Source organism: Papio anubis, chromosome 10 (assembly GCF_008728515.1).
Source record: "Papio anubis isolate 15944 chromosome 10, Panubis1.0, whole genome shotgun sequence".
NCBI classification, from domain to species: Eukaryota; Metazoa; Chordata; class Mammalia; order Primates; family Cercopithecidae; genus Papio; species Papio anubis.
Window position 1 is genome coordinate 22,582,168 of NC_044985.1, and position 22,275 is coordinate 22,604,442.

At 38.2% G+C, this 22,275-nt stretch overlaps 1 protein-coding gene across 1 annotated transcript in view; it reads right to left on the bottom strand.

The window, feature by feature from the left end:
- The window catches only part of NXPH2 (neurexophilin 2), a 118,773-nt gene extending 97,001 nt beyond the window's left edge, over positions 1-21,772 (bottom strand). Inside the window, exon 1 of the mRNA XM_017946512.2 lies at positions 21,574-21,772. Coding sequence (XP_017802001.1) covers positions 21,574-21,624 — 51 coding nt within the window. The 5' untranslated portion in view covers positions 21,625-21,772. The remainder of the gene's footprint in view (positions 1-21,573) is intronic.
- Between the last annotated feature and the right edge of the window lie 503 nt (positions 21,773-22,275).

A 22,275-nucleotide genomic window follows, 5' to 3' on the forward strand; every position in this document is an offset into this window, starting at 1 on the left:
CTTACATTTGCAAATTTCCAGCTCTCAAAATTGAAAGACTCACAATTGGAGACTGTGGCCTGGTGGATCTTGTCCCTGAGTGGTTGACCGTGTCTGGAGAAATCTGATGTCATCAGAATGTATTTAAAACCAGTTGTACCTCACTAAAAACACCAGCAAAAAGTTTGCTCACAAGTGGTCCCAAGCCACTCCATTCTTCTGAAAAATGAGAGAGAGCTGGTTGAATCTCTACACACAACATGCTTATGTCATGAAAGTGTTTCCTCTGGATACCTTGACAGATATAAAACTTACCATCTCAGGTCCTGAGACAATTTTGCAGCCACCCACTCCAGTTATAAAGCAATTTGTGACCAGGTGTGCTGGGGGAGGAATAGATTGACATTTGAACACTCTTTTTAACTCCTTTTGAACTCCAAAAGACTGGTGCATCATTTTTCAGGCCATTAAAAAATTATTTCCTTTTTTCCATTTTTTTAACGAACACATCTTTTGCACAATGATTCAGAACTGCCCATGATAGTGGGTGTTTTTATTAAGGTGGCACATTTCACAAAATGTTTTAGTATCTTTTATGAAGGCAATGTGATATTTCAAATAGCAAAAGCTTACAACAGTGGCTTAAAGAGGCATGGATTCAAGAAACAAGAGGCCCTGAAGCAAACCGGCTAATGGTGGCACCGAGGGTCCACAATGCCCTCTGTGGACCCCCTGTGCCACCAGGCTTTGCCCATCACTGTTCTCTGCTCTTGGTTCATGCTTGGTCCAAGAGAGAGGTAGCTCTTGGTTCATGCTTGCTCCCTCATGTTCACAGGATAGCTGCTGCACCCCCCAGCTACAAGTCTACACTCCAGGTGGGAAGGTGAGAAATGGGCAAAGTACCAAGGAAAGAAAGAACGGCAGCCAAGTTTATCCTTATTCTAATTAAAAAAAAAAAAAAAAAAGATTTCCCAGAAATAATGCTCAGCAAGTTTCCACTTGTATATCACCAGCCATACCTATCTTTTTAATCATCCTAGAATTTAACAAAAGACAAAGAGGGTATGGATAGAGATTGTGACAACCAGCTAACAGTGTCTGCCACAGACTCCTATGCCACCCTTTTTCTATAAAGTGTTTAAGAATCATTCTGAATAAGGCCTCAGATTTAAAACCTACTTCTAGAATTTTTATTTTAAATCAAAAAATTAAAATTTATTAAATTTGTTCATCCCAAAGAAGTGGGAAAATTGACAAACCCAACTCTACATCAGACAAATGCCCATATATCTAGGGTGACAGAACAATAAGATAAATAGGCTACCTCCTCCCTAACTACTAATGAGCAATAAGACTCTCCTCTGCAAACCATCTCCATTGCTCCCTGTTGCGTACTGAGTCTGTCCCCATGCTCAATGTCTGCTTAACTTTTGAGATCTCTCAGCCTGACCCTTTGAAACAACAACACCAAAAAAAAAAAAAAAAAAAAAAACCCACATGTTAAAAACATGCTTCCTAACAGCAAAATTCTGGGAAGATATGTATAGAACAGAGAAAACCATACCTCATTCACTGCACGGAGGTCCCTGCTCTGGAGCGGAAATGCTGTCAGGGTCCTGAATAAATCATCTATCATCAAAAGTCATAATGTGTCCAGAGGATTTTCTAAAAGTAAGTAGAACTAGCTCCCTTTAGGCTAATGTTTCTCAAAGTGTCGTCTCTCTCAAAAACTGCGTTAAAAGTCCTTAGATGATGCTTAAAAATTAAAACCAGGCTCCTGCGGTTCCTGGCACCACCTTAAACCCATGGTATCTCTCTCCCAGGCAGAAACTCAAGAACCTGCATTTTTAGAAACTATCCCAGATCATTGCATACTAAAAGTTGTGAATTGCTTTCTTAGATTAAAATACCAGACTCGTGGATGGAGTGGACAGGCTGTCAGAGTTCCCAGTCAAACCAGGTTTGGACCCTCTGTCTGAAGTCAAATGCTGGTGGGAGAACCATCATTTCAACTCCAGACAGAAAGTGAGCTCAGAGGAAAGGCTTGAGCTCCCTTGGCCAAGCAAACATCCCTGGCAAAAGCAGGCGCCTGATTAAACCCAGGGTCTGCACGTACACTCCTCCAACTGATTAATAACCTGCCAGGTAAACATCTATCCTATAGGGATTTTCAGGGTGCCAGAGTTCGCTCTGCCTGAAGCTCAGCAAGCCGTAAAGATCCAAAGATGTTGTTGAAACCTACTGCTACCATCTGCCCCCATCCTCATCTCCATTTGAGCATATCTAGTCCACCTTAAGTCTCCCCTACCTAGGCTCTGCCTAACTTCAACTAATTCTTTCTCCAGGGCATTCTTGGAAGGGTTCCATTGTTAACCCCTACCTCAAATGTTTCGTCTGATCTATGTCATCTGATCTCACAAATCACCAATGGCTGTCAACTACTCTAGCAATGGGGCAAACCTGACAACCATTTCCCTGGTCAGGTCCCCAAAAATCAGGGGCCAGGACACACTCCTAGTCACATTTATGCATCAGAGCTTTTCAACGTCATTTGGCTACATTTCTTTATGGGTTTGAAATTTCTTTGACTTACTAATGCATCTGCTGTGCCTCCTGTTGGTTTCAAGCAAGAAGCTGAAGTATGTTCTGTTGCACAGAAAGAAATGCTATTCTGAGACAGGATGTAGAAAATCTGAAGGGTGTTTCCTGTGCCACTTGAAGCTAAGAAAGCTGGTTTGGGCTTTAGTACCCAAGTACACCTTCTCCCACCCCCAAAGTTCACTAAAACAAAGTTGGCAAAGTGGTTTTCCGGCCCCTTGCAGATACAAGAATATTTAACTTTCAAAGATTCTGGTTGAAGTACATATCTAAAGCAAAATATGTTTTATCTTAAGCGTCCAAAAGGCAGGCGTCCAAAGCTAACCATTTAAAGTACTGATCAGTGTTCAGGGAAGATGTCAAGGGAGTACTGCTAAACACACAAAAACATCATATTTCAAAGATTATAGAGTCACAAAGGCCAAAGTCTTAGATTAGGCTGGTTAAAATCGAGTAGCATAAGCATGATTGAAACTTAGATAAATTTGTGGGTTCTCAGAGAAAGAGCTTAGCAGGAATTTATGTTGGAAAATATACTAAGCAGATTCAGAACTGAATGTGAGTGAGGGAGAAAGGAACAGGTGTGAGGACAAAAATCACAGGTTTTGTTTCTGTTGTGACACTTCTAGCTTGTCCCTGATATATCTGGAGATGAGAGGTCAAAATACACTTTATTACATGATCAACAGTGGTCAACTTGAGGTCATAGGCATCCACATTTGTTCTTTCTCCAGATTTTGCACCAATACTAGCACATCACTTACCATGGTTCAGACATTACCCAGAAGCTCTAGCATCCCAAAATTCTTAATAAAGATATTCAAAGCTCTCATTAATAGCATTCAAACATCACAGCCCTTGCCCACTGCTGGCACCAATATAATACTGCTCTTCAATTGCAGGCGTTTCATTTAATAATATCTTGGGTACAGTTGCTTTGGTTCCACCTCATTTCAATATAGATCCAAAGAAAAACAAAATAAAATATTATGGAAGGAATTAGCTTAATGACTTGGTCACATGCCTTCACCATATCAATTCTGGTCTACTAACTAAATGTGGTACAAAAGATGAGAAGGGTTTATTACACCCTAATATTTTTCTTGTTCAAAACCCTGAAGTCAAGTTGTTCCTGGATGAAAATGCAAGTCTCTTCTCTGATAGTCTAAGAAGGGATGTTGGGGATGACAGCTTAAGATGGGATGCTTTCATCAAATGGAGACAGTGGGCTGTGTCTGGCTTAAACAAGAACAGTCTGCAGCTGACACTCTTCAACGGAAAGTATATCTGCCCTCTTTATCTACTGAAAACAAGCTTGCTTAGTATAATGAGAAGAGGAGCTATTCCATACAGACCAAGCTTGGCTCCTTGAGCCAGATCACACCTATGTATTAATATATGCATAATTATGTTTCATTGTATCTACTTTCATATACAGGAGAGCTTATTGCAAATAAGTTACAGTGCTTTTAAGTAGGTGAAGTGATGACTGCTAAAATGATATCTGGTCTTTCAAAAATTTTAAAGTTTAAATCATGAAATAATCACTTTAAGACTAAAATAACAATCTGATACATGATGATTGGAATTTGAAAAGAAAGACAGTAAATTAAGCTATAAAGACAGTAAATTAAGCTATACTAAGAAAGTGTCCTTAGCATATAAATATCTGCAAATTATACCTATTACCTCACCAGAAAAATCAGTGAAGTAAGGAGATCAATGTAGGAAAGCACTAAAATATCAGAATAAACACAAAATCAGAAATTTTTATCATAAATTTTAAATTATTGACAGCCTAAATCCTTATTTTCATAATATTTTTCTATCAAATAACTGAATCTAAACTGTAGAAATACTTTAGAAATAATATTTTTCCTATATTAATTAATTATTCCTCTAATTATAAAACTACGTTAAAAAATACTGCATAGCATATTGTAGTAGAAATGAGCCTGTAATGAATATTATAAAGTCTTATAATGTGGATGTTGTTGACTGAATATCAAACTTCAAAGGGGAAACAATGGAATCAACCAGTTCTCTGGCTACTGCGAATATCCTTTCTTTGTCCTAGAAGAGAAAACAGTTAAGCTTGAGAGAATCAGGTAGAGAAAGTAACAGTCTATTTTGGTACGGTGCTTTAACTTAAGTGTAGAAGTCTTGTCCCAAAGGATCTTTATGACCAAACTGTAAGGAAAGGAAATAAACTCAGAGCTCCAAAGCAAAGGGGTTTTGGACACACTTCGAAGGAAATCAGTGATACTGAACCAGCAGACAAAGGGAGTAGATGGAATATGCCACCCCAAATTTTTTCCCTGCAATCTGTTACAGGTAGTTCTCCAGGGGCTCTGAAGCAAAACCTGTTAAGGGAGTTACTGAGTGTTTTCTCACAATAGTTCATTCATTCATCCATTCAAGCATTTATCTGATGCTTACTATGAGGATGGCTGTGATATTCCAGAGACTGACATCCACATTCTTTGTGTTCATAGATTTCACTTGAGCTAAGTGAAATATACAAAGATGTGCACCCACAATTACAATACAATGAGATAAATGCTACAATGGAGTAATGTAATTAGTGTACAGCAAACCACAGAGAAACACTTAACATACCTTTGGGGAGAGGTCTGCAAATGCTGGAAAATCCTCTCATGACCTAAGGCATTCCCCTTCCTGAGTCACTGGCAGTCTTTTCCTTTGTGCTGGATTATATTCCACCCTCCAAAAGCATCATGAACTCACAAAGCCAAAGGATACTTAAGAGAAAATCTGATCCAGGGGTCTCCAAACCTGGCTGGGTCCCAGTATCACCTGCTGCTTTGGCTCCAGCCCAGAGACACTGATGTAGCATGCCTAAATGTTCTGAAAATGCTTTCTTCCTATGGCTGTTGTAGCTGGCCCATGGACCAGCATTTGGGAATCACTGAATCCAGTCATCTCAATTTGCAGAAGGAAGAATTTAGAGGAAATTAATATCCACAGAATTAAAATGACTTCAGCAAATTAGTGTTATAGGTACATTAGGACAGCAATGGTGAAATATCTGGCAAAGGAATTTTTAGAGCAAATATTTTCAAAAAATATTCTCAAGGCTTCTGATATAAATCATATATAATAGGACTATCTACCTATCTCTATCTCTCTATCTATATCTATCTATCTATGTCTATCTATCTATCTATATATGATGGTCACAAATTATATAATTGGTAAGAAAACTTCAAGAAAATGAAGTTTAGTAAAGGTACTTGTTGCAGCTGAGCTACACATTAGCTTTGCTCTTCCTAGTCGGAAAGTTATAAATGAAAACACTGAACTGAAACTCTCATTCTTAAAAATACCTGATTTATCAGGAAGAAATAATTTGCCCATAGAAATATTTTCTAAAGAAAAGCTTAGCATAGTTCCATGCCTACTGTAGACACTTAAACTATTGAGTGGATGAATAAAAATATGAAAGCAAGTATTACCAAAAAATGTTTTTCTATGGCCATTTCCTACATTAATCTTTGATAGAAGCTAAGAATTCATGGATAAAGAAGGGCTTCACTTATTTAGGGATGTGTACAGAGAATGGTAGTAGCATAATTAGGTCTATAACTTTCAAGGCAAAGACAAGCAACTGAAAAATGCAGTCTTTTTTGTAGTGAGGATGTTCAGTAAGAGAGTGTTATTTGTGTGCCTGCGTGTGTATATGTATAAAGACAGGCACAGGAATGTGCTGGCCGATGCAAGGTGCTCCAACACACTCACTCTGAAGGGTACAGAATTCTATGTGCAGGTTCATTCTCCATATATGTAAAGGGATCAGATGAGCAGCAGCCCAGCTGTGGTCCACTGTGATTCTCAGACCTGATTGCAATAATTAAGGTCGATATGTATGCATAGTTAAAATTTTGTGAAAATATATTTCAAATTTTAACACCACCAGGGATTCCATTTATGTTTCTATTACCATTTTTATCTCTGGAGGTTGACATGCAACTCTCATAGGGTATCTTCACAGATACATTTTTTAAAAACTACGAATTGCCTTAAAGGAAAAACATAACTAAAAATGCATTCCAGTTTAGAAGAAAATGATTCATGCCATTTATTACAAATAGAGTAACTCACAGTTTACATTTCAGTAAACTTGAAAATCTCCAATTTTTCAATAAAAAGGAAATGCCACCTAGCTCCTAAGAGTGGAATGTAATAGCTGTAAGCTGCCTTTTATCTCAAAAACACTGAATCAAATTTTACACTCAGAACCACTGCACTCATTTTCATATCAAAAATATAATCTGGGTTTGTGATAAACTCTTTGAAGAGTGGAATCCTACTATATTTTAATTGTAACAAATTTGCATGTCAAGTGTGAAGTAGTTCACATTTTTATTAGCCAACCAATAGTTGTGATTGCCAATTTCAGTTTTATTTGCTGTCTTCTACAAAGTAACTTTTCTCTCATTACTTCATTTTGAAATATGGAAATTAGAAGGCTTTACTAAAACTTTCAGAGTCAGCCCTAACAACTGGTAATATCTGAACCTGAGACAAAATGAAATGTGTGACAGTGTCTAGTAGGAAAGGAAATCTTGTCTAGGCAAGGAATATCGGGGGAACATTCATCATTTATTACCCTCAAAAATGAAAATTTGTCCAACAGAGATGTGTTAACTGGGCACAGTGTCTGACATAGTTGGCACTCAAAGATATTGATTGAATTGAACTGAATCAAAGGAAATTTGTCTGAATTGGAAAAACTAAAATGTTAAGAAAGAAACTAGGTCTAAGCAAAATGCTGACTCCCTTCCTAACAGTTCAAAGACAAAGCATTTAGTTGAGAGAGGCTGAGGCAGTCACTTGGTTCAGCTTCTCGCATAGTCAGAAATCACCTATGTCAGGTTTCTCACCCACTCCAGGTCTCAAATGGGCTGTTTTTGCTCCCCAGGGGACATTTGCCAATGTCTGGAGACTTCTTTTGGTTGTATAAGTGGGAGAAGGTGCTACTGGCATCTGGTTAAGAGCCTGATGTGTTATTAAACATCCTACAATGCACAGGATGACTCCCAACAACAAGAAACTATTTGGCTCAAAATGACAACAGTTCTGAGGTTGATACACCCTGCCCTACAGCATGATCCAGCAGATGGCCTCTGCTTTCCCACTTCCAGAAGTCAACTCATGCCACAGGAGCATGACTTTACCACTGCTGGACAGCTCTCCCTGCTGAAAAGACCACATTCATTTTGAAATTTATGGACAAAGCTGTATACTGGATTTCTGTTGGTTGTATCTTTTTTTTTTTTTTTTTTTGAGACAGAGTCTTGCTCTGTCACCCAGGCTGGAGTGCAGTGGCGCAATCTCGGCTCACTGCAAGCTCCGCCTCCCGGGTTCACCCCATTCTCCCGGCTCAGCCTCCCGAGTAGCTGGGACTACAGGCGCCCGCCACCGCGCCCGGCTAATTTTTTTTTTGTATTTTTAGTAGAGACGGGGTTTCACCGTGGTCTCGATCTCCTGACCTTGTGATCCGCCCGCCTCGGCCTCCCAAAGTGCTGGGATTACAGGCGTGAGCCACCACGCCCGGTTGTATCATTTTTAATTCTTCTAGTATGTGGTAACTTTTAAGACTTTGTATCTATTTCTTAATTTATTAACATTATACAGCTTCTATTAACTTCTTACTATGTAAGATAAAAGTGGCATGCTTGCTCACTTTTACCTCTTGTATCCCCTTCAACTCCAAATTTTTTTTAATTTTAGTTCATCAATATTTATTATATTATACTCTGTTCTTAAACAATATCTAAATCATTCATGCTTCGAACATAAATCCATTTCAAAGACAGCAAACTAATAAATAGCACTTATACAGCTGATATAACTTCAGTGGAACTCCCTATAGAGTCACAGTGTGGCCTGACCACAGAAGGAAATGGAACCCCACGCTTTCCCAGGGCCAGAGACTGAGTCACACTCAGACTGGAGTGCAACTGAGTGACTCATTTTCTCCCTTTGCTCTATCTCTCTCTTGCTTTGCAGCACCTTTTTGAGGATTTCCCCAAACAGGGAGAGCAGTAGCTCCCCTGAGATCCTACATGCCCCAAATACCATTTTTTAATTTTAAGTTCTGAGATACATGTGCAGAACATGCAGGTTTGTTACATAGGTATACATGTGCCATGGTGGTTTGCTGCACCTAATCATTTTTACCTTCTCTAATTTTCTCCTCTTCTGTCTCTCATGTTTGATTGATAGTTTGGCTATTGATTCAATATTTCCTACCCTACGAACTGTGAAGATATTATTTTGTTGTTAATGAGATATAACATTTTTCCTAAGTAACCTGTCTTGTTTTTCTGAAAGCTTTTAGAATTTTCAGATTTTTTCACTTGAGTATAGAAATTTCACCAGTTTGTTATTTTGAAGTCAGGCTATTCCACACTGTGTCTTTGACCACGTCCTTCCTCTCATTGCCTCTGTCCTCTTTTTCTGGAGCTCTTCATTGGATTTTCTGGATTTATCCTCTGTGTCTCTTCACACTTCTCTCATATTTTCCATTTTGGTCTTTTTGCTGTCTCCCATGTGAAATTTCCATGGCTGCACCTTATAGTTCACCAGCATGTTATTATCTCTATTATTTTCAGCCTTCTCCTTAACTTTTTATTTTATCAGTTATAAATTTTGTTTCTAGTAATTATTTATTTTTCCCCAGTTGATCTTTCTTCATAGCAACCTGTTTTTATTTTCAGGATACAATATCTTTTTGGCTCTCTGAGAATACTAATTGGTCATTTAAAAAATTATAATTCGTTCCTTGTATTATTGCTTGCCTCCAAGGTAAATTGTTCTGTTTTCTCTTTGTCCCTTTTTTCCTGACGATTTTTCTTAAGTATCTCGTGATCTCTGGTTATCTATGACTATTTATGAGTGGAAATCATGTGAATTAAGATGAACAGCTGGAATGGGTCTTCTCTATAGTTGTCTGGGTCTCTTTCTCTAACAGAGCTCCTTCTTTAGTGAGAGTGCTGATCACAAGTTTTCTAAGGGGAACATCTAGTGTGGATTCCCTAGGAGATGCAAAACTGTTCATCAAAGTGCCCTGCCCTTCTCAAGCTAAGGCGTATGACCCAAGCCAACCAGGCTTTCTCCACCAGAACATAGCATCTTAAATGAAGTGAAGCAAGGATTGTAGAGACAGGGAAAAAATGGTTGGCATTTATTCATTATCCTGGCTAATTGACAATTTCGTGATACACAAACCCTGGATTCTGTTCTAGACATGCCTGGTTCACACCCTTTCTGTGAGCTGCCCCATTTTACTAATTTCTTTTCTGCTTAAGTTGGTCAGAACCAGTTTTGGTTGCTTGTGCACAAAGACCCTAAGTTGATACAGATGGAAAGGAAACTGACATTTGTTAAGCTAATGTTATGAGCCAGGTATTTTACTTTTTTTTGTAAGTAAGCAGCAAAACTCTCTGAGATAGCTATAACTACCATTATTTTATAAGGAAAGAAACTGAGATTTAGTAGATTTATTAGCTTGTCCAAGATGCCAGGGAAGCACCAGAATCCAAGTCAGTCTGACATCAAAACCTACGCTTTCCCCTCCACTCTGAAATATTCATGGAGCATTAAAGTTACAGGCCCCGCCACAGTTAAGAGTATGTGATAAATATTGGAGGAGAGATTTAAGGCTGAGAAAGCCAGGAAGAAGAATTTAGACTTACTGTGTTCAGAAAAAGAGAATCACAATCTCACTCTTAATAGTGTAGTGGTATAGTAAATCAAAGGAGAATTTAAGAAAGATGATTCTGTGATATGTGGGATGAATTCAAAAGGCTCATGTTGGAATAAGATACACCAGTGAGGAGGCTGTGGTAGTGATGAAACGGCTGGGGATGGAGAGGAAGAGAGGGTTTACAGTGGGATTTGGAAGGAAATTTCATAGGATTGTGTGACTGAATGGTTATTATAGGGGATGAGGAAAGATGAGCCAAAAATAACTACAAGATTCCCAGTTGCAATGAAGACTGAAAGAATGCATGCATTTGCCTCCCTCCAAAAATCCCAGTGAAATGAACTAGAAATGCAAAAACAAGAATAAATGCATAAGGGTGCTGGAAAGAGAAAAGGATGCCAAAAGTGTCCATAAAATTAGAATCCCCAGAGGACACGAAGAAATGTAAATCAAAATAATGGAAAAGCCAAGCATGCTGAGCAGCCTGTAACCAAACAAAGGCAAAGGAGAACCACACCTGGGCAGAAAACTGAAGTTTTTTCCCCATGTGCGCCCAATTCCCACCATCCAGCTTAGTGCAGCAGGAGTTGGGCATGAAGCAGGAACCAAGGCAGCTACCAGGGGGCTCCCCTGAGAACAAAGATGGTGGAGTTTTGGATGCTCACCCCTTACCCTGAGGCTCCATTCAGTTTGGACCTCTTAGCAAGTTATCTATGAAATTTGCCCCTGAAGTCTTCTATTGATGGTGTCAAACTTAGAAAGAAAATGAAGGCACTCCCCTAGCTACCATTCTTACAAAACAATTAATATAATACAAACTTGAGGGTAAAACGGTGTAAATTCACAGTGTGCAGTAAGTTTTTAAAAATTAAAGTAATAGTATATAACATTTTATGTGAAACAAATTTAAGGATACACAAACATGCATAATTTTAAAGTTAATAAAAGGGATTCAATAAGGGTTGGTTGAGGAAAAAACCTGAGTGGTAAGTAGTCATAAAAGAAATAAAAAGTTTATAAAAGACTTCTTTCCCCAAAACTAAAAGGTCCAAATAGATTAGAATGATTCCCAAAAAACTACCAAAGAAAAAGCAACTCTCAAATATTTTAACTCTTCCCAAAAGTGAGGGGGAAAATATAGGTCTTTTAAATTCTTTTTTTTTTTTTTGTATTTTTTAGTAGAGACGGGGTTTCACCGTGTTAGCCAGGATGGTCTCGATCTCCTGACCTCGTGATCCGCCCGTCTCGGCCTCCCAAAGTGCTGGGATTATAGGCTTGAGCCACCGCGCCCGGCCTAGGTCTTTTAAATTCTAATCCCACCATAGTCTTTATACAAAAATCTAGCATGTTTCACTTTAGTTATATTTCATTTATGAATATAGCTAGTGTTTCTAAATAAAATACTAAAAACACATACATAAAATAAAAATTAAAATTAATAAATAATAGACTTCATACTTAGTAGAGTTTATGTTAAAGTTGGAAACATAACAACTTTAATTTCTGAATTATTCAATAATATTTTGAAGGTTATATACAATTCACTAGGAGAATAAATTTTAATATGAGACATAATGTTCAATAAAAAGAGACAAATATAAGATTATCTGCAGATGATATGATTGTCTAGACATAAAATCCAGGGGAATCAAATAAAAAATATTACAACTAATAATTGAGTTCAGAAAAAGAACAGATACAAACATAAATATACAAAAATAAATAGTTTTCCTTACATTCCAGCAAAAACCAATTTTAAAATGTCAGCCATGAAAAAGATATCCATAACAACCTCATAATGTACAAAATACTCAGGAATAATAATAAAGAACAATTGTGTGTGAGCAATATTAAAAAGAAAGTATAAAATTCAAAGGTTGTAAAAAACTGAAACATAGGAAATTATTTTAAAAGGCAATCCACAAAATAAGAAATACATATGGTTATTAAATATGAAAACATGCTTTATATTCCTAATAAGTAATACAGTATACAACACATGTCAAAAACAATGAAGTACTTTCCTTTAATAGATTGCCAAACATTTTTTTAAAAAATACCAATATTCAGATAGCACAATACAGGCATGCACATATAATGTAATACCTTATATTGATACAATCATTTAGGAAAACATTTTTAATTATCAAAATTCAATATATATATTCTCAATATTGAACCAACATTTTCAATTCTAGGAATTTGTGTTACAGGTATACTTACAACTATATTAAAGAATTCAAAACAATTGAAATATTAATTAGGAACTGATTAAATATACTATGGCATATCAATGCCATGAAATACTGTGAATCTTTAAAAATATAAGTTGTTCTACCAAAGTAGCCAAAATATACTATTGCATTAAAAAAGCTTGTTACAGAACATGGACTGTGCATGATATAATTATTATAAAAGCATACATATCCATAATACCTGGAAAGATAAACATTAAACTATTAATAATGCCCTGAGTGTAAGGTACGAGGTGGCAGAAAGCAGGCAGGGGTGAGGATGGCTACTTAAAAAAATTCTGAGTATTACTAAAAAAAAAAAAAAAATTAAACAGAAATCTTAGGTTGAGTTCCCCAGAAGAACACGCTGAAGCAAGTATTTGAGGGCTATTGATTTAAAACAGAAGCACTTCCAGGGAAACCTGGTAAGGAAGCATGGCAGCTGGTGAGAGAATGGGAAAAAGACATGGAAGTGTGTGATCTCAGGCAAAGTCATGCAGAGGGTAGCTTCAGCCTGCTCCTGCAGGGATTCCCCAGATTGTCTGTTTCACCTCAGTTATACTTGGGAGCTGTCCAGAGTGGGGGCAAGGGAGCTGGGCTTTCACACTCTGACATCTGTCAGTCATTAGTCAAGAGCTTTCCAGGGGAAGTGAATGGCACCTGTGGCTCTGAGTGCATTCTGGCAAAGTGCCTCCCCAAAACAAATCTGGGTGGAGAACCAATAACATCCACTACAATAAAATATGTATTTTCATTAAAACAAAGAAAAAAAGAGCAAAAGCCATGTGCGACTAGTAAAGTAAAATTATATATTAATGCTCTCAAATTCTACGCAAGTCTGGGCACCCACTAGACAAGTTCCCACACTCACCTGCTTGTCCTCATATTCCTACTTGTCCACTAGAAAACCAGGGTTTAGCAGCCCATGAACCCACACTTTCACTCTCCGTTTTATCTTTTCCATCTGGAGTGGTATAGGTGAGATCCTGAGAAGTCAGAGGAACTCTCAAAACCTCTGCTGATCCTAACTGGAGCCACATTACTTGGCCACTAATTTAACATGAAAATGGTGTTAAAGCTGGGACCCTTGGCGACTAGGCTCTATGAGGTTAAATTCTATTTATTTATTTATTTATTCAGAGACAAAGTTTCACTCTTGTTGCCCAAGCTGGAGTGCAATGGCGCGATTTTGGCTCAATGCAACCTCCGCTTCCCAGGTTCAAGCGAATCTCCCACCTCAGCCTCCCAAGCAGCTGGGATTACAGGCATGAACCACCACGCCTGGCTAGTTTTGTATTTTTTAGTAGAGACGGGGTTTCTCCATTTTGGTCAGGATGGTCTCGAACTCCTGATCTCAGGTGATCTGCCCACCTCGACCTCTCAAAGTGCTGGGATTATGGGCGTGAACCACCGCGCCCGGCCCATGAGGTTAAATTCTACATAGAACTCCAGATTAAAGAAATGTTCCAAGAATTCATTTGTTCTACTCAACTTGTTTCACTTTATGGCAAAGCTAAGATGAATGAGTTGAGGTTTCTAGCTCAGTGGTCACTGAGCAGAATGGGATGTTTCCTAGAAATGTCCCTCAAGTCCATCATTCTGGGTGTCAGTGATGAGTACCTAGAAAGATAGCACTCATCATCAAAGTGGGCGATTGAAGTTTACAATCCGCTCAGTCTACAGTCTGTCTCTGAAACCTGCAGTGTGCTTTTGTTGCTTCACCTGTAAAATGGGTGCAATAACTATCGCTCTACTTACTTTTCAGAGCTGATGCACAGATTAACCATGAAAGAATTTTGCAAACCGTGCAGTGCTTTACATCACGTCACTTGTCTTAGCACAAAGGCTCCAAACATTAAAAATGGGACAGTAGTGACTTCAAGATCGAAATCCATGAATGTTGGAAGGCACTTGTTCAGGATAGATGTGTGTAACTTTGCACATGTTGAGTGTGAGTTAACAGTAAAACATCCAAGTAAAACGGAACAGTAAATTATGGAGACACGGGCTTGGAGCCTGAGCAACAGGGTAGAAACTGAGATACAAATTGGAGAGTCAGTAACACAGGAGCAACAGGTAAATTCGAGACTATGGAAAACATGCTTTTGAAACTTCATCTTCTTTTCCATTTCCCTAGCCATATTCCTCAAGCCAATCCCAACTGTCTCCTGTTTGAACTATCCAAGTGCAAAATTTCATTAATACATATTCCTGTTATCATTACTATAAACTGCTAAATGATGCTTTATGGTCCCTATTCATTTATTGTATGCATTATCCATTGAAAAGATCATACAGATTTTCATACTAATCAACCGCTTTCAGTAGTTGTCTATACACACAAATGGGGAATGGAATTTGGGAACAGAAATCACATATGTTTTTAACAGCCCTACCACATATGTGTTCTTTCCCTTTCAATAATACACACTATTTCTTAAATTACTGCTTTGGGTGAATAAATATACCTGCTATATAACTTAAATTGATGAAATTTAAAAATTATCATTATATATGAAAAAGCTTGAAAATCATAGTCTTGCATATTCTTGCATGAAGAGACTTACACAATTTATGTAAATTTTGTTTTTAATGACCTTAGAATCACTTTATGTGGCAAAAAAAAAAAAAAAAAAACAGCAATATCTCTAAATCAAGTTTCATTTGTAGAGGCATTTACAGTGTTTACAGTTGGGCTGAATCCGAGGACTAGCTAGTCTTTCTGTTTCACTTGGATTTTCTCCTAAGGTTAGGATCATCGATGATTTTCTCCATCTTTGGTGGGTCTCACATGCCAGTTTTTTGTTTATTTTATTTTTAAAATTTTGTAAGATTTACATGTGAATTCCTGAAAGCATTGTAGTATTTCTGATTTAAATAGCCTGTATTCTATTCAGGCATACAAAAGTCACTTGCTAGTTTTCTGGTTGAAGAACAGTATTAATCTGTAATGTTTATCTTAATAATTATAATTTAACTGAGAGTCAATTTGCCGTTTATTTAAATTGACGCAATGACTAGATGTCAGGAGTTTACAATTTAAAATGGTATGGGGGGAGAAAATCCCTGAATGCACCATTTTAATTTAATTTTTTATTGATTTTGCTGATTATATGTTAAGTAAGTGCTCATCAATTCTCTGCCTAGTTCTACTAAATTTTCCTTTTCCATAAGCACAGATATAGTAATCTGTCTTGTAGTGTTTTAAATCTACTTCTACGTATATAAATCACTTGTGATGTGGTTAACAGCATAAAATACATGTGAAATGTATATTTAAAACAATTACATTTATATGTAACATATATATACAGTAACTAAAGACATAAATCATATGAAGAAAAATTCAGAACCCCGTTACAATATATTTAAAAAGGAGAGATGTTAAAAACAAATTTTTATCTACTTTGTCATTAATGACTTCATTTTATAGGTGAAAGGTTTCAGGAAGTTAAACGAACTGTCCAAGACACATACACATTCACAGGTGCGCACATACACACATAAACACACACTCACACACTTGGACCAGTTCTGTTTTGTTGACTGCTATGTTCTCACTGCCTGCTCTAGTCTCAGTGTAAAGTCTGGATCAAAACTGAGTGAACAAATATTTGTTGAATGTTCGACTTACTCAGAAATAGACTCCAAGTCTTTTGACATGAAATCCATTGTTCTTTCCAAAACATGAATGGAAACATTTAAAATATCCTTCTCTATCTTCTAGTCTTATTGGGAGAATAGAATGTGATAATTGTGTGAAAGAAACTTAAAATTATGTAAGCATATGGAAATCTAAGTCAGCGTTATTATCCTTGTAGTTTAAGTTTATAAAATGTCTCACTTGTCTTACCATTTAAGAAAGGAAAAAATAACCAGAATGGTAATTTTAGTATATATGCTGCTGAAGTGAGCACAAGAATGGCAGTTTTAGATACAACGATTTGATTTTGTGAATGATCTGACTAAGAAAAAGAAAAATATTTCCTACCACACTTGGGTTTAAATAATGGAAATTTCATTTTTAATGGTAATTCTACAAGGAAAGATAATTCCTTATTACATACCAATCTTACAGCATAATGAGTCAAACCCTTGTTTGAGAGTTTTAATCTAGATTTTCATAAGTTAAAAAATAACATAAAATAGAAGTTTTCAGTCAATCACATCTTAGGATTCTTCCTGTAATATGAAAATCTATACCACAACTTATACTGTAAATTGCTTTAGATCCCTTTTGTATTTAGCAGGATTTTGAAATAAAGAATGGAGTTGTCATCAATCCCATTAATCAAATCACAACTAATAAAAAAATGCATTAGTAAATAAAGACTTATAAAAGGGCACCGATTTTGGCATAATTAAAAATACTTATGATGAAATAGTGTTAGAAAATCTTACGGCAGTACAATATATATGTTAACTGGGAAAAGGTTATCTAAAATCATTTAAACATATCCCAACTTAAATTATAACGATTGTGGAAGTCAAAACCATAGGATTGTGCTTGTTAATTTAGTAACAAAGTCAATAATATAGAAATTAGTTTGTTAAATCACCATCCTGCATACTATAAGGATACCTAGAGAGTAGCCTCATATGGGGAGCATTCAAAATCATATGGACCAATTTTTTAAAGCAGTTTTGAAATAATTCACTTCCAAATCAAGATATTAAATGCCAGCTTCTAACCAACAATAATGCTTATGGCTAAGATAGAAATGAAATTCTTTACAGAAACGCTGACACAGCCTTAACTGTAAGCACTTGAGTGTGCGGCTATAATTCTTTTTTCAAGTCTTTCCCAGTGACGCTTCAGGTAAAAGAATTTGCAGAATATGTAAACAGTAAGAGACAGTCTAGAGCTTTTACAAAATCACAAACCTGTGACACATTTATATTCACCTTTGATTGCTACCACTAAACGACTGAATCATTCAAGGTGTATTGATCAGCTCTTTAATAGATAAAAAGTGGGCAATGTCTTATATAAACCAACATTTCTTAATACATTTGATGGCAAGAACTACATATTTTAAGCTGACAATATAAACCTCTAAAAGATTTTTCAAAAAAGCTTTCTGCCTTATTTAGCATTCCAATTATTAATCAAAAACAATAAATAAGAAAAAATTACGAAAGAATATAGAACAAAGGTTAAAAAAGTTTTTCTTTTCCATTCAGAAACTAAACAATAAAATGATTCCCCAAAGAGTCAGTTTTCTGTATGGAAGCCATTTAAAACTGGACCAGATAACATAATATCAGAATAAACCAAGGGAATACAACTTTTACTGGGAGGTGGGTGGCTGGAACCGAGGATTTAATTGTCTAATCTTAATTTTCATTTTTTAAAATGTCTAAAATAATGATGCTTATAATGAGGAGTTAATTTTAATGCGCAGCCAACTTTAAGTCATAATAATGATATAGTGGTGTTTTTTTGTTGTTGTTGTTTTTTCTTCACATTTTCATATAGCCAACAGACGACTATTGATCCAGCACTGGAAAATACTATTTCAGTATTTATTGATCAAGGCTATATGAGGAAAATTGTCATTTTTGAATGAAAGATAGTAAAGAGTTATCAATTCTTGTAAATACAGAACAGGAAATAAATTGGATCATCAGACTAAACAAATATTAAAAGTATTAATTTTTTAAATGTAAGTACCCTTAATAAATTATGTGATACTATAAGGATGAGCCTAAGATTTTACCATCTTTCATCACAAGGATCTGATTTTATAGGATTCTAAAAATTTCCCAACTTACATTGCTTTTAACTGATACTTTATTTTGTAAACTCAGCATTGTATCACAGTAAAACAAGGTGAAATGTGTAAGAAACTGATTTTTTAAATCAGCTCTAAATTTTATCTTAAACACTAGTTAATCATTCATTTAAATTAAAATTTATTCTTTTTTATAATCTTCACTTTACTTAAAGACAAAAAAATCACACTTATTACCAGTTACAAATCATCATGCAAATCTGTAAACAGTTGACATCTGGTGAAGTCTTTACCTTGTATCATGATGAAACAACACGCAGTTTGTTATAATATTCATTTCAAATGCTAATTTTTTCTTCATTAGATGGCAGAAAAGATATAACGTGCTCTTAGTACTTTATAAGAGTATGTCGCTGAATAAGAATTTTTAAAAAAGAAATACGTTCAAGATGGATATTTAAATATTGCAAATAGTAATCCCATTAATTAGCTATAGCCACCTGTCTGTTAAAAGCACGATACACAGGTCAGGAAAATTGGGCAAGGACAGGTAACAGACACACATTCTTCCTAGGCTACCTGCAGTATTTACCAATTCCAGTTACTGTTTTCTTAGAAGTTTTAAACATCACATAAACAGGTAAAAAAAATTATAGTTATTGTGACTGTATTATATACATATATATGTATGTATTATATATGTTATATATAACCATAGTTAGTGACTTATTTGGGCTTAACTCCCTGTAACTGCTTTCAGAAAAAAAAAAGGTAATTTTCATATCACTAAATGTTCGATATGCCCAAATGAATTCATTGCTCTTTTAAAATATTTAATATATTTTTAAAGTATGTTCTTCTGGCTGGCAGTGCAGATGGAAAAGTAAAATCCAATTTCGACAACAAGGTAACTTCACTCCTCCCTCACCAAAAAATTGTTTTTAAAAAAAGCCTTATGTCAGCAAAGGGCAGATTTTTTTGAGTACATGTGGTTCCTAGAAAAGTAAAAGACTAATTTCACATCTAGAAAACATTTTATCCCCTTGCTGTTAGGATTTAACAAAGAAGTTCAATAGCAGCTGAAAAAGGTAGAACAAAACTATGAGCCATCCAAATGAGCAAATTATGATCTGTCTTTTTTGAGACCTACTGGAGTGGGGCATGTGGTGGGATTGGGGAATATTTCAATTTAGATCTGCTCAGCCACTCTGTTTTCCTTTCACATTCTCACTCCCTTGTGTTATAAGGCTGGCAACAGCTCTAAGAATGTGGAGAATGTAAACAGCCTTTTACTGTCCGAAGGGATGGCAGCGTAAGGAATGTGTGCTTATCAACAGGGCTGCAGCTCCCCACCTCACTTACCATGATAAAGCGCTCCAGGAGAAAAACATTACAACCCAAGCACAATCCCAAAATGGATTCGAATTTGACATAAGCTTTCTTAAAAGCGAATCAATCAATCCATGCTGTAATATTAGAATCTAGTTCTCAAGGAGAGCATATAATCCCTTCAAGACGTATTTCCTATTCCTTATTAGCTATGGTGGTGCGGAAAAAAAAAAATTCTAACATTTCCCATATAGTAGCTGGGATGAGAACTTTTCCCCGACACGTGCACAAATATATTTTCTCATCTTTAAGAGCCTATCACAGTGTTTACGGAGCACACAGTTCATGTTTATTAAATGCAAAATTAATGAACTAAGATTCGTAAAGATATTCTGAAGACCCCCACATAAATACCTGATTTCCCCAGGCTTTTACTTACACACAGCATATAAATGCTGCTCTGTTAGATCATCTTTTATTAGAATCCAGACTAAAAAAAAAAAAAAAAAAAATTAAAGCAAGGGATACTAAAGATTAATGTGGCATATGTTTTGGATTCATAATGTCTAAGATGTAAAATGTATTTTAACATGCAGTATCGTACATAGCCAGTATGTGATGGCTCATTCAAGGATATTTGAGAATATCATTGCATTTTCTTCTTGATGCCATTGAAGACTTTCTGAGTTAACGCTGTGCAGGTGAAGCTCATCTCCACCATAACAAGCATGGACCACGGGCATCTCAGTGGTCTCTTCACCTTTTAGAGTTCCTTCCACCCTCAGAACTTGCAAAGTGCCTCTGCCTTAACATTATCATACATATCATAGAGAAACTTTCAAAGTTACTAGATTTTCCCTCTAATAGGAAAAGAAAGAGACAAAGAGAACTAGAGAGAGAGAAAGAGAACAGATTGACATCTTCTAAGTGCTTGGGCAAAGTCTTAAGTATGAGGACCAAGAAACTATGGCATCAGGAGAAAGCCCTCTTACTAGCACCGTATCAAGGCAAGTGCTAAGTGACCAGAAGAAATCCATCACAGAGGTTGATCCAGCCAAAACACTCCGCTTCTGTAATTTTACTTTAAAAGTTTCTTCTTGAAGGTCTTACTTTGGTTTTCCCTTAACTGTAATTAGCCATGCATATAGAATACAGGCGTATATCAGGAGGAGGAGAGGGTGGCGCCTCGCGGGAAGAGCGAAGAGAGTGACAACGCGAACCCCAAACCACATTTTAACATCTTTCTTATTCCTCAGCGCCCCCGAGTCACCCAGACCAGGCGGGAGATGTCTCCCTGAAAAGACAGCTTCGAGATGCCCGAGAGGGGGCTCCTGCGCGGAGCTGGGCGTGAAAGTTACATCCCGTGTCCCCAGCTGGCAGAAAACCCCATCCCAGTCCCCAGCGCCAGACGGAAAACGAAGAGAAATCCAAGCTGTCCCCCAAATCCATATTTTGCCTAAGTTTTCCCCCAGCAAGCCGCCACTAGCTGGCTCTGAGAACGAGGATGCATGCACTATGCTGTGCTTTGGAAGAAGTGTCTGTGTGCATCTGGGCAAAACACCACGTGAAAAATAAACACCACCAAGCCTCTCGAACTGTGAACTGGAGGAAGGTCTTTCTGCCCCTTCTCATTCTATCCATTTACCTCCCATCCTCTCCTTGACCGCTTACCAATAAACCTCTTCCTTTTCCCGGACCTACTTCCTGGCCACCTTCTGCTTACTTTACCCCAGCGCTCGAGTTCCAACCCGTGCTAAGCACCTCAGTCGCCTCTAGATCCCCTCTATTCCATTCTTAAATTCTTTCCTTTCGACCTCTAAGGCAACCCAAAACTCCTTGCCCTCCTGGCGTCCCCAACCCCACGTCCCAAGCAGGCCCAGGCTGGGCTCCAAGTCAGCCGCCTGCGCGGTTTTCCCGCCGAAACGCGTCCCCGGCGCATGGGGCTGCGCGCGGGCCGGGCACTCACCAGCTGCAGCAAGCCGGGGACCACCACGAGAGGCAGTGGCCGCAGGCGCATGGTGCCGGCTGGCGCGGCTTCTCACGAGCTGCGCGCCCTCGCCTGCCTCTCGCGCATCTCCACTTCGCGGGGCAGGACTGAGGACGCCAGGGACACAGCGCGGCGCTTCCCTCCCGGAATCCGAGTGCTGCGCGGTGCAGCGCAGCTCGGGCCGGGTGGGTGGGCGGGCGGGGACGGGGGAGGGTGGGCGGACCGGAGGTGTCTCTCCGGGCCCCCGCGCGCCCCTCCTTGGAGGGGGCCGGCACAGAGCGTGCGAGGCCGCTGGAGCTCTGGCACGCGGCAGGGGGCTCCAGTCGCGCCTTGGACTCTCTGGCTTGGCCGGACTCGGGGTGAGCGCTCGGGGCGCCTGCGGGAGGGAGGTGACGGCTCAGGCGCTTGGGTGATAGGTTCAGCGCGAGGCTGCTCTCTAGATCCGATCCCGCCGGGCAGATGCCTGGCAGAGCTGAGCACGCCTGGCCAGCCGGCGCCCCCGAGCCCGGAGAGGCCGGGTGCCTCCTCCCACCCCCGCCCAGCAGAAGGCCGGTCCGAGAGGCTCCACTGTGCCAAGCGCCCTGTCCACTGACTGGATCTCGCTTTGGCTGGGGAGGCTGGGGATGGGGGAAAGGAACGGTTCTTCCTGGGTGGCTGCAAGAAGGAGTGTGCCCGCCGGGA